At 36.9% G+C, this 12815-nt stretch overlaps 1 protein-coding gene across 4 annotated transcripts in view; it reads left to right on the forward strand.

The window, feature by feature from the left end:
• Atp11c (ATPase, class VI, type 11C) overlaps window positions 1–12815 on the forward strand; it is a 149480-nt gene that overhangs the window by 76216 nt on the left and 60449 nt on the right. For all 4 annotated transcript variants that reach the window (XM_013025979.1, XM_013025980.1, XM_013025978.1 and 1 more), the window contains exons 3-7: window positions 521–610; window positions 3829–3909; window positions 6371–6478; window positions 9662–9790; window positions 12219–12322. In XM_013025979.1, coding sequence (XP_012881433.1) covers window positions 521–610; window positions 3829–3909; window positions 6371–6478; window positions 9662–9790; window positions 12219–12322 — 512 coding nt within the window. The remainder of the gene's footprint in view (window positions 1–520; window positions 611–3828; window positions 3910–6370; window positions 6479–9661; window positions 9791–12218; window positions 12323–12815) is intronic.

A 12815-nucleotide genomic window follows, 5' to 3' on the forward strand; every position in this document is an offset into this window, starting at 1 on the left:
GGGAACTAATTTGTTCATTTATTCATCCAAATACTTCATTGTCTTAATTTGTACAAGGCCCTTTGGTAGGTGTTGAGGGAAAGGACATAACCAATACATAAGAGCAGTTTGCCTCTATATAAGTCATTGAATATTGAGGTAAAAGCTTAATGAAAACACATATTAACAGTTCACAGTAATAAGAATAGTTATATACTAAGGTAGTATGTATTGGACGATATGAGAACATAATAAGGAGTCTTTTGGATTGGATTAGAGAAATAAAAATTATGAAACTTCATAGAGATTAATGCTCAGTGAAGCTTCATTTTTCAAAAAGTTATTCTATGCCTCTGAATATAAACAGGCATATGTGTGTTTGGAGTTTCAAAGTATTGTATCTAATATATGTTAAGTATATTAAACATTACTTTATGTTTGTATTTATGTTATATTATTACTTTATATGATAGTCTGGACCATATGAGTAATGAGTTAGGACTTTTCTTTGTATTAATATTTTTTCCTTTCTTCTTTATAGTATACACTTTGGAATTTCCTCCCAAAGAATCTGTTTGAGCAGTTTAGAAGAATTGCCAATTTTTACTTTCTCATAATTTTTCTTGTACAGGTAAGAGTTCCATAAATACCCAAATTCGACTCTGAGAAAATTACATCAAACAATTTCCAACATTAAAAATAGCCCTATGATTAAAAACAGATAAATTCTAGGGCTTACTATGACTTTATACAGTACAAATTATCTTTTAAATTTTGTATGACATTATAGGTTTATAAAGCCATGGGGTTTGGGAGGTTTTTTAAAAAATCTCTGCGTGTGTGGTGGGGGGTACTGGAGCTTGTGCTCCTGCTTGGCTTTGTTGGCTTTCTGCCACTAGAGCCTCACTTCAAGCTCCAGCTTTTTGCTCTTTATGTGTCCATCCTTGTTGACTTCAAACCATGATTTTCGGTTATCAGCCTCCAGAGTAGCAAGGATTATTATAGGCTTGAGTCATGGGTATCAGGCTATAAGGTTGTGTTTTACTTTATTTTTTTTATTTATTTTTTATTTTTTTATTTTTGGTCCAGTCGTGGGGCTTGAACTCTGGGCCTGGGCACTGTCCCTCAGCTCTTCAGCTCAAGGCTAGCGCTCTACCACTTGAGCCACAGCGCCACTTCCGGCTTTTTTCTTTTTGCTTATGTGGTGCTGAGGAATCGAACCCAGGGCCTCGAGCATGCAAGGCAAGCGCTCTACCACTGGAGCCACCTTCCCAGTCCCAAGGTTGTGTTTTATTAAGAAACTTGTGGAGATTTTATTTCATTACTTTCTTTAAATTTTTTATGGATTTTATTATTTTGTTCATCTTAGAATGATATGTACCATTAAATTTTCTAAATTGAAAATAGTTTAATCGTTTACTTTGTTTGATACCAGTTTCAGCCTGACTGAAGACATCACATCATGTTGATTATCAGTTTGGCTCTGCCACATTCACTTATTCCCATGAAGTGGGAAAGTGTAGTAGATAAATCTGCTTCTCATTTCTTCTACTGTTTTGTTTTAATTTTAGACATGTTAAACTGTGTCTTTCATCTTTAGGTCTATATGCTATTAAAATCTTTCCCTTACCATAATTTCTCCCTAAAAATTTTCTATATTAAAAGTAATTGTGTTCTTATTAGATTTTTCAGAAAAATCTCAATAAAATTGTCTAGATGCTTTGTCGATATTAAGTGCTTCTGTTTATCCACCTTTAGTAGAACTATAATTGAATTTAAGCCTAATACTTAAAACCAATTATGGGATATCATATAGGAAAGGACCCAGTTTCAGTACTGAATTCAGTTTTAGTTAAAGCACTTAAAAAGATGTCTTATGCCAGATGCCTGTGGCTCATACCTGTAATCCTAGCTACACTGAAGGCTGAGATCTGAGGATCACAGTTCAAAGCCAGACCAGGCAAAAAAGTCTGTGAGATTCTAATCTCCAATTAACCACCAGAAAACCAGAAGTGGTGCAGTGGCTCAAGTGGTAGAGCGCTAGCCTTAAGCTGAAGAGTTGAGGGACAGCACCTGGGCCCAGATTTCAAGACCCACAACTGACAAAAAAAATGTTTTAAGAGACAAACCATGATGTAGATTCTGCTTACAAGAGTCATTCTGCTTGGTGGACAGTAGTGTATATCTGTTCAATTCAGTTAAGTATATACCAAGCACCTACTGTGTGCCTTTCCATGGTCCAGATAACAAAAATAGTGGCCGGTACAATGAAGATAATGACTTTTTTCTACCCTTAAGGAATTTGTTATTGATGTGAAGAAATATGTATTCATGTACTGTATTAAAAGGCATTCAAGCAGCATGAACAAATAATATTGAGTATATAAAGTAGAAGTTCAGATTTTTTTTCTACCCCAAGAGCTTAAGAAAGTTTCAGAAATTAAGTGATACCTCAACTGAGCCTTCAAGGATCAAAAGAGGCTTACCTGGTGCAGAATTACCTGCACAGCATCTCAGTGATAGGGAAGAGGTTGTACAAAGGCAAGGTGTCAACTGTTTCATGTGTATACTTCTGTGTGGCAGGGGCAGGCCTGGCTGGAGGTTGGAGTTGAGAATCAGTGAGTTGTGAAGGCAGACTGAAAGTTACCATCCCTCTCCCTTGAATCTTCTCTTCTTTCTGTATTTCCTATTTCAGTGAATGACAAGACCCTCCCAGGCATGTTAACCAGACATCTGCAAGACATCTTTAATAAATACTTACATCTAATTACTTACCAGTTCTTCCATTTTTACCTCTTAAATAACTTTGGCCCTTCTTTGGCACAAATCATTATCTTTCACCTGGATTATAGCAATAGCCTACCAAATGGACTACCTGCCACTAGTCTTATTCCCTCCAACTTCATCTTTCACAAAGCTTTGAGAATGCTTTTTTCAAGATGCAATTCCATTCCTATGGTCTCTTCCTACATAAAACCTTCCCAAGGACTTCCCATTATTTTAAAGGATAAACAGCTTTCTCTGGCCTACAGGACCCTGCACAGTCTGGCACCTGCCTCCATCTCCAGTTCCAAACACTCCCTCTTGCACAGGCTTTCTTTATTTCCTTACATATTCTGTTCTCCCTCCTACCATGGAGACTGTTCTCTGGATCTAGAAAAGCCCCCCTTTAATCTATTTACCTGTAGATGCCTAGTTGTTGCTGTTATTATTATTTGGGGCAATACTATAATTTTGAACTTATGGCTTTGCTCTTGCTTGGCAGGCACACTAACACTTGAACTTTATTTCCAGCTCCTTTCTCTTTTATTATTTTTTAAGTAGGCTTTCACTCTTTGCCCAGGGCCAGACTATTACTACCTTGCCAGTAGCTGGGTGACAGATACACACCAACATGCCCAGCTTCATTGTTTGAGATGAGTCTTGTTGCCTGGGTCTCCCTTAAGCTAAAGTCTTCCTAATCTTCACCTTGGGGTTAACCAATGCAAGCTGCAAACTTTTTTTGATGTTATTGTCCCTGTAAGCTTCCAGCTACATGAAGGCAGGAGCTTTTCTCCATTTTGTTCAAAGGCAGATCCCTAGAAACTAGACGACAATAGTGCAAGGGCTGACATAGGTGTATTTCAATAAACCCATTAAATAAAGTATTTTATCCAACTTGGGATGAAAACTAAGCCTGAATTTTCTTTAACTACTGTGTGGATTGCTTTTGTTTTAATGAAAATTAACATTCACCTTGCTACTAGAATGTGTTTTGTCTGTATTTGTGTCAGAAATATTTGCAACATGTGCTTCATTTAAATTAGTGGCTAATTTTTATGTTGCTTTCAATTTAATTTCTTTTCCTAGGTCACTGTAGATACACCAACAAGCCCAGTTACCAGTGGCCTTCCACTTTTCTTTGTTATAACTGTTACAGCCATCAAGCAGGTAAATTTCTTACTTGTACTTACATCTTCATTCTAATACAAGCTGGTTTTGAATTGTGTTGACTAAGGCTGTTTTTCATATTTGTCTACTGTGGGTAATATCGTTGGTGGGTTTAGTTTTAAATGTGGTTCCCATTGCAAATCTATTAAAATGATAGTAAGGCACATCTTTATTTTATTTTTTCCTCCTCTGTGTTTCTGTGTGGAACATAAAGAGTAGGTAGGAGGTGCAGCTCAGATGGGAAATGGGAAGTAGATTTTTATTGTGTACTAATTATTCCAGTGTGTTAAGTCTAACTAAAAATTTCTCATTCCAGTAGATTTTTTTTTCTTGTGCTTGCCTATAGCACAGAATCAGGACCACAGATATTTTAATTATCTTTCCTAATGCTATTGAAGGAGGTGGTGGGCAAAGGGACTTTTATTACTATTTCTTATCAGATCTGAACTGCTGCAGACTGAGACGGATGTCTTTGAAGTATTTTGAACATTTTGTAAGCCAGTACCTTTGTAAACTTCCAGATGAAACTGAAAATGTAAACAGGAAACTGGAGGGGCCACAGGGTGGGGTAACATTTATCACATATTGAGACAGTCCCTAGATCTGATTATTTTTGAACAGACGTTTAGATACTCTTTTATTATCAAAGGGCCCTTTCAAAGTACCCCATGGTAACTTGCTGAATATAGGCTTGAGTGAACACTTTTGGAAATAAGGTTACCTTTCTGCTTGGGGCTATCTGGTCTTCTATCTTGCCTACCAGGAACTGCAAGAATATTTTATCAAGTGTTCTGTTGCTAAATAAAGACTTTTGGAATGTTCTTTCCCTGAGGCTGTAGGGTTTATTTTCTTTAATATCATAAAATTACCAGTTCCAAGAATAGCATGTACAGTTTACAAAGGCTTTTACGGATTCATTCTTCCCCCAATAGTAGTTAATATTTGGCTCTTCTTAACCACCTTCACAGAATGTAACCTATGAAGCATTGTCATGAGGAGCATCAAAATAGGAATGGATATAGCACTGGGGGTAGCTGGTGATCAAGAAATTTTCTTAGACTATTGAATTTTAAAAGGCATAGACCTTTTTATAACAAAATAAAGAAAGCAAATGGATACAAATAAAGAAGAGTTCATGCTTAAACAAATGAATACCTTCCTCCCGTCATTGGGCCTGTCCTGGGGCTTGAACTCGGGAGACTATGCACTATTAATAAGCTTTCCTGGTCAAGGTTAGTTCTCTACCAATTGAACCACTGCTCTACTTCTTGCCTTTTGGTAGTTAATGGTAGATAAAAGGCGCATGAGCCTGGGTGCCAGTGGCTCACGCCTATAATCCTAGCTGGTCAGGAAGTTGAGATCTGAGGTTTGTGGTTGAAAGCCAGCCAGGCATAAAAGTCCATGAGACTCTTATCTCTAATAAACTACTCAGGAAAAGCAGAAAGTGGATCTATGGTTCAAGTGATAGAGTGCTAATACCTTGAGCACAAAAAGGCTTAGGGACAGTGCTTAACCCCCTGTGTTCAAGCCCCAGGACTGGCCAAAAAAAAAAAATTTTACGGGCTTCCTGCCCTGGATGGCTTTGAACCACAATCCTCAGATCCTGGCCTCCTGACTAGCCAGAATTACATGCATGAGCTACGGGCACCCAACTTTTAATCACCAGTTTATCTTATTTTTTTTAACTACCAGGTCAGTGGAGATTAGCTGTTTATCTTTACAATGTTTTATAAATTCTTCACCAAAAAATCCTTTTTTTCTATTTTCTATACATAAAGAGAAATATTTCCTTAGAAATGATCAGGCCAACAATCTATAAACATACAGAACAATAAATTTCAATGATTAGTTTTTTTTTGTTTTTTTTTGTTTTGTTTTTTGTTGGTCGTGGGGCTTGAACTCTGGGCCTGGGCGCTGTCCCTCAGCTCTTCAGCTCAAGGCGAGCGCTCTACCACTTGAGCTACAGCGCCACTTCCGGTTTTCTGGTGGTTTATTGGAGATAGGAGTCTCAAGGTCTTTCCTGCCAGGGTTGGCTTTGGAGCATGATCCTCAGATCTCAGCCTCCTGAGTAGCTAGGATTACAGGCGTGAGCCACCAGCGCCCGGCTTCAATGATTAGTTTTATGGGAAAATAAAAGCTCAGTACAATTCTTTTACAAATTGAATAAAACAGTGAGCATTAATAGTAACTTAGAAAAGTAGAGAATTAGAAAAATAAATCATAGTGTTTCACAGATGAAGAATAAATATTTAGACTAATGCCTGTTTTATTAATATTTAATTAAGGAGTCTTTTAAAACAATATAGGTCATTACTTGTAGGATATTTTGAAACAGTTGCCTGAATTTACTCTTAAAGATAATATTATAAAGATTTGCTATATAGGGTTATAGAAGTTTTTTTTAACAGCTTTATTTCATTATCTGAGCTTGATAATACAGCGATTTTTAAAATAATTATAGGGATATGAAGATTGGCTTCGACACAGAGCTGACAATGAAGTCAACAAAAGCACTGTTTACATTATTGAAAATGCAAAGCGAGTGAGAAAAGAAAGTGAAAAGATTAAGGTACTATCTTTACTCTTTTTTAATTGTGGTAGAAATGTACAATTTAAAATATAACATGTCGGGGCTGGGAAGGTGGCTCAGTGGTAGAGTGCTTGCCTTGCATGCACGAGGCTCTGGGTTCGATTCCTCAGCACCACATAAGCAGATAAAGCTGGAAGTGGGGCTTTGGCTCAAGTGGTAGGGCACTAGCCTTGAGCTGAAGAGCTGAGGGACAGTGCTCAGGCCCAGAGTTCAGGCCCCATGACCGACAAAAAAACAAAAACAAATAAAATATAACATGTCATTTAGTATATTCACAGTGTTGTACACCTATCAGCATGAGTATTTTCAGCACCCAGAAGGAAACACTGCACCAATGAAACGAGTCACCTTAAATTACTTTCTGTACCCAAGCCCTGGTAACACTAACTTGCTTTCCCTCTCTATGATTTACATACTTAATATATCATATAATGGAACCATATACTATATGACTTCTGTGTCTTGCTTTTTTTTTTTTAACTGAGAATGTTTCCAAGATTCATCTGTTAATTCCTTTTGGAGACTTGAGTAATTTTCCATTTTAAGGATATATCACATTTTATTTACTTGCTGGCTAATGAATATTTGAGTTGTTTCTACTTAGGACCTCTATGTGTGATGCTGCTATGAACATTTTATTTGAACTTCTATTTTCAATGTGGTAGGGAACATACATATGCTAGGTAGAGAATTACTAGGTCTTATGGTAATTCTGTGGCTAACTTTTTAAAGAACCACCACATTTTTCCACATTGGCTGCATAATTTACATTCTCCAAGCAATGTATAAGAGTTTGGGGCTTAAACTCAGGAGGCCCACACATACTCTCACATGACTTTTTCCTCTTGTGGCTAGCACTCTATCACTTCACACTGCCACTTCTGGCTTTTTGATGAGTTTCAGAGTTTTGTGCTTGGACTGGCTTTGAACCATGGTATTGAGATCTCAGCCTTCTGATTAATGGGGATTGCATGTGTGAGCCACCAGTGCCTGACCAAGGTACTAATTTTTAGTACATTGGGCAATTCATGTTTTAGTCAAATTATTTGCTATTTCTACTAGGTAAGACCCCCTGTTAAATAACATTTTAGAATTTCCATATCAGACATTTTGTTTCCCAGGAGATTTATTTTTAATTAATACATTACTTTTAGGACAGTTATAGCTTCATAGCACAGTTTAACAGAAAATACAGTAAGGACTTATTTACTCACTGCCTGCCACACATGCTCCATCAGTGTCATGGCTGAGTCATAATATTCATTCCTTTAATTTTCTTGGTGTAGTTGTACAAATGGGTTTCATTTCAACATGTCAATTTTTGAGCACATCTTGTGACACTTGTTCTTTACCTCTCTCCTTTACTTTCCCTTTTGCTTCTGGGTAAATCTGAAATCCCCTAATGTGATGATTTGGCTTCTGCTGTTTTACCATTTACTGTTTGGTAAATGTGAGGACCTTTATATTTTGTGTTGAGGGGGGAGAAATGCTCTTTTGTCATTTACTCAACAGTGCTCATAACTCATTTTCTGAGCTCTAATGAATATTTCATCTTCTAAGATGTTAGAAGGAGAAAAAAATGTCACTTTTCCTGTATATGAAGCATGGATTGTGGTTTTATCGTAAGCAATATTAAGTTTATGTAATTGAGGAAGAAAGATAACAAGGAAATAGTATTTGCAAATTAAAGTTTAATTGTTGATGCTGTTGCTCTTGGCTACCAATTAAAATTGGCAAGTAAAATAGTTCCTAAATAGGTCTTAAATCTTTGTCTTTACTTATCAAATCATACTGCAAAAGCGGACTTGCATATCATATATTAGTTCAGCATTTCACAGCCAATTTGTCCATGTCAGTATGCCATATGTTGACATCCTCTTAATGTGGGTCGGCTTTTACCATCAGCACCCATCTCTAGAGAAGCTTTTGTGCCTGAAGTAGTTGTACAAAAAATCTTATTTATCATTTTCTCTGTGTAGTATGCTATGAAAAATGTTGGGAAGGACCCCGCCTGGGAGATTTCTTAATATTCCTCCCCAAGGTGTCTAAATATTCACATTGAGATTAGAGTTACATAATATTAATAAAATTACAATTACCCTCAATCAGATGGTTAATATGTGCCAAGAGCTTTGATTACTGCTTTCTTTGTATCATCATTTCATAGATATATCAATCTTCTGAGATAGTTGGAATCATCTAGGACACTTACTCTGACGTTAAATAGTTAAGTGACAGAATTGGTATATCAACTCAAACTTAAAAGTCCAAACTCTGTTAACTTATGATGTGTTTCCTGCCTTGGACTAAATTATTCATGCTTTATTTTCAGTTTTTTTCTTCTTGAGCTCTGGATACTTGATGATAAATTACATTCATTCATCTGATAACAAAATAATTTTTGGAAAATTGACCTATATAAAATGTTTTTTTTTCTTCAGAAATAGTATGGGGAAAAGTTGATGACTAAATTTTTGCAGGGTTTTTTTTTTTTTTTTTGGTTGTGGGGCCTGAACTCTGGGCTTGGGCACTGTCCCTCAGCTCTTCAGCTGAAGGCTAGCACTCTACCATTTGACCCACAGTGCCACTTCTAGCTTTTTCTGCTTATGTGGTGCTGAGGAATTTAACCCAGGGCCTCATGCATGGGAGGCAAGCACTCAACCACTGAACCAACTTGCTAGCCCCTGATGACTCTAAATTAACTGTTTTTTAAAAATATTACTTTAAAGAAGAGATTGTCACTCAGCAGTCATAGCTGTTATCTTACTGCAGGCAAAGTTGGTAGAAATATGCATGATGCAAAGTGAGATTGTGGTTACTAAGTGGTTATGAAGTGCCTAAACTCAATACGTGTAGATTTCCTTCCTTCATTCATGCAGTGATTCTGGCCATTGGCTTATGAAACATTGGTGCCAGGAATATATATAGAGAACACATGGGAATCAGAACTGCTTATTAGGGATAAAGATAAGGACTTATTCTGTGATGCCAAGGAAGAGTTTTGAATGTTGAATAATCTTTCATTTCTTTCACATGCTAAGATACTTTCAAAACCCCAAAACTGAAAACATCTGTTACTACTGTTTTGACTTTAGTCTGGGGTGTAATGAATTCTTTGTTTGGAATTTAAAGTATTTATATTAATTGTGCTCTTTGTTTTAGGTTGGTGATGTAGTTGAAGTACAAGCAGATGAAACCTTTCCCTGTGATCTGATTCTTTTATCATCCTGTACCACTGATGGAACCTGTTATGTCACTACAGCCAGTCTTGATGGGGAATCCAATTGCAAGGTAGAGCAAAACTGGCCTAAATATTTTAAGCTCATAATCGTTAAGTTATACAGTGCTGTTTCCCAATATTCCCTCATTTCCTTGTTTTTCCTAATCAATGTAGAGGCAGGCATCATATAATTATCTTTTTTTTGGGGGGGGTCCGGTTGTAGGGCCTGAACTCTGGGCCTGGGCGCTGTCCCTCAGCTCTTTAGCTCTACCACTTCAGCCACAGCGCCACTTCCGGTTTTTTTCTTTTTGCTTATGTGGTGCTGAGGAATTGAACCCAGGGCCTCATGCATGCAAGGCAAGTGCTCTACCACTGAGCTACCTTCCCAGCCCCATATAATTATTTTTAACTTTTAACTAAATACTGATCTTGGGGGTATAGGGTGTTGTTGGGTGGGGGAAAACAGCACACAACAAACAAAAGCTACCACAGTTTTAAAGCTCTACTTAAATGTGATATTGACACAATCAATTTAACATTTTATTTAGGCTTTTAGAAATCCTGGGGATTGAACCTTAGGCCCAGCACATGTGAATCAGGGACTATAACTTGTCCCAAGGCTTTTTTAAAAATAGGAATAATTGGTAGGCTAAAACAGTATGATTACAGAATGACTACTTTATCCTTGCAGGCTCATTTGTTTTTTTTTTAATCTAAAAGTCATGTAGATATGCATATATCATACATATATACACACATTTAAAAATTACTCTGGGCCGGGCGCTGGTGGCTCACGCCTGTAATCCTAGCTACTCAGGAGGCTGAGATCTGAGGATCACTGTTCAAAGCCAGCCCGGGCGGGAGAGACGTGAGACTCCTATCGCCAATAAACCACCAGAAAACCGGAAGTGGCGCTGTAACTCAAGTGGTAGAGCACTCACCTTGAGCTGAAGAGCTGAGGGACAGTGCCCAGGCCCAGAGTTCAAGCCCACGGCCGACAAAAAAAAAAAAAATTTCTCCTGGGATATAGGAGACCATACCTGGGGTAATTTTATTTCTTCTTTTGATCCTTTAGAGTGTAGTTTAGCAAATGTTTGTTTCAGTACAACCAGAAATATTTTTTTTTATTTATTTATTTTCGTCGGTCGTGGGGCTTGAACTCTGGGCCTGGGCGCTGTCCCTCAGCTCTTCAGCTCAAGGTGAGCGCTCTACCACTTGAGCTACAGCGCCACTACCGGTTTTCTGGTAGTTTATTGAAGATAGGAGTCTCAGGGTCTCTCCTGCCCGGGCTGGCTTTGAACTGCGATCCTCAGATCTCAACCTCCTGAGTAGCTAGGATTACAGGCATGAGCCACCAGTGCCCAGCTAACTAGAAATAATTTTAAGAGCGTTAAATTTTTTCATCATAGGTGATAACTTATTTCTCTGGTACATTCTAGCACACTTACTTCTTGCCTCTCATCTAGACCTCCATAGAATGTGAGGATGTGTCTTCTGTGCTGCTTTTAAGCAGTAATTATAATAATGTTCTCCCCCTGGGTATATCCTTGTAGGGCTTCTCTATTCCCTCTAAAGTTGAGGAATCAGTATGTGAAAGAGCAACTTTATCTGTTCTATATTTTCTGATTCTGTATTTCAAAAATATTGCAAGAGTCATATTTTAGGGGAATGTCAAAATAGCAACAACAAATCTACCTAAATGTTCTGTTATATTGAAAACAAGGTTTAGAGGAAGGAAATTTTTTGTTAGTTTTCTTTTTATATTAATGTGAGATTTTCAAAAATCTGGATTGGTATAAATATATCTCAGGCAGTTCCATTTTACTCTCCAAGGACTGTGTCAACAGGCCTTCCCTTCTGTGTAAGCAGTGTACTTCTTAAGTCTGCATTAACTTTTGTTTAGATCTTTGTAAATGGGTTCATTGGAGCTTGAGTTTTGGATGAATCAAGTACATAGTAAATACTAAAAAATATTTCTCTCTAACAAGATACCTCATTTTCTTACCCCTTCATAAAATGTAGCCATTCGTATAGTGGAATTATTAATGATTTTTTGTTACTGTTGGCAAAATTTTTGCAGTTATGACTAAAATTATTCAATTCAGTTCAGGTGTGTATATTGGCATTGCTCTACACTACAGTGGGCAAAATAAGAAATCTCAGTTCTGTAAATAGTAGAAGGAATAAATGTATTATATTTTCATGGGGTTTTATATGCATGCTACAAGTATAGTACTGTGAACTCTTAGTACCAAGAAGAGCTTTAGGTTTTTTTTTAATCTTTGAAATCCCTTTATAACAGATTTACTTTTATAATTATTTGTGATATATTTAAGGATAATACCATCCAACGTATTTGGTTAGATATGTACATCAATATTTGTACTAATCTGCTGAAATCTTTTACTTATATATACATATATATTTATAGAAGCAGTTGTCTGTACATTTATGAAAAGAAGCACTATTTTTGTATTGGCTTCTTTTGCTTTCATCTAGACACATTATGCAGTACGAGATACCATTGCACTGTGTACAGCTGAATCCATTGAAAACCTCCGAGCAGCAATTGAATGTGAACAGCCTCAACCTGACCTCTACAAGTAAGAATAACCCGCTTTCATTTTACTCCTGTCCGTTGGCTCTACTTTTTGCCACCAGTGTTGCAAAAGAAACACCCACTACTTACCAGCCTACTCTCATGTATGTTTTTATGAGCTGTTCCTCTTTTTGGCAGGGAAGTGACTCAAATCAGGCTTGTTCACTACCAGCTTAAGAAATCAATTGTAGATTCAGGCATCCCATGGTTTTCTCTATTATTTTTGTTGCTTGTAAACTGGATATCTGTCATACTTTTAAAATTATGTTATCCCAAACAGCTGATCTATCAAACTAATGGAATACCCAGAGTTAATTAAAACAAGAATAAACCCTTTTACACACTATCCAACATCAATGAAAAAAAAAGGATTGGAGGATGTGCAATTATTAAACACTGCATTCTTTCTTATAGTTATCATAATGAACTGAGGAATTGCAAATAGGTTGTTTCTTCTTCACAATAAATAGTTGATACACCTGTAAAATGGTATAATT

The sequence above is a fragment of the Dipodomys ordii genome, unplaced genomic scaffold (assembly GCF_000151885.1).
Source record: "Dipodomys ordii isolate 6190 unplaced genomic scaffold, Dord_2.0 Scaffold89, whole genome shotgun sequence".
Taxonomy (NCBI): Eukaryota; Metazoa; Chordata; class Mammalia; order Rodentia; family Heteromyidae; genus Dipodomys; species Dipodomys ordii.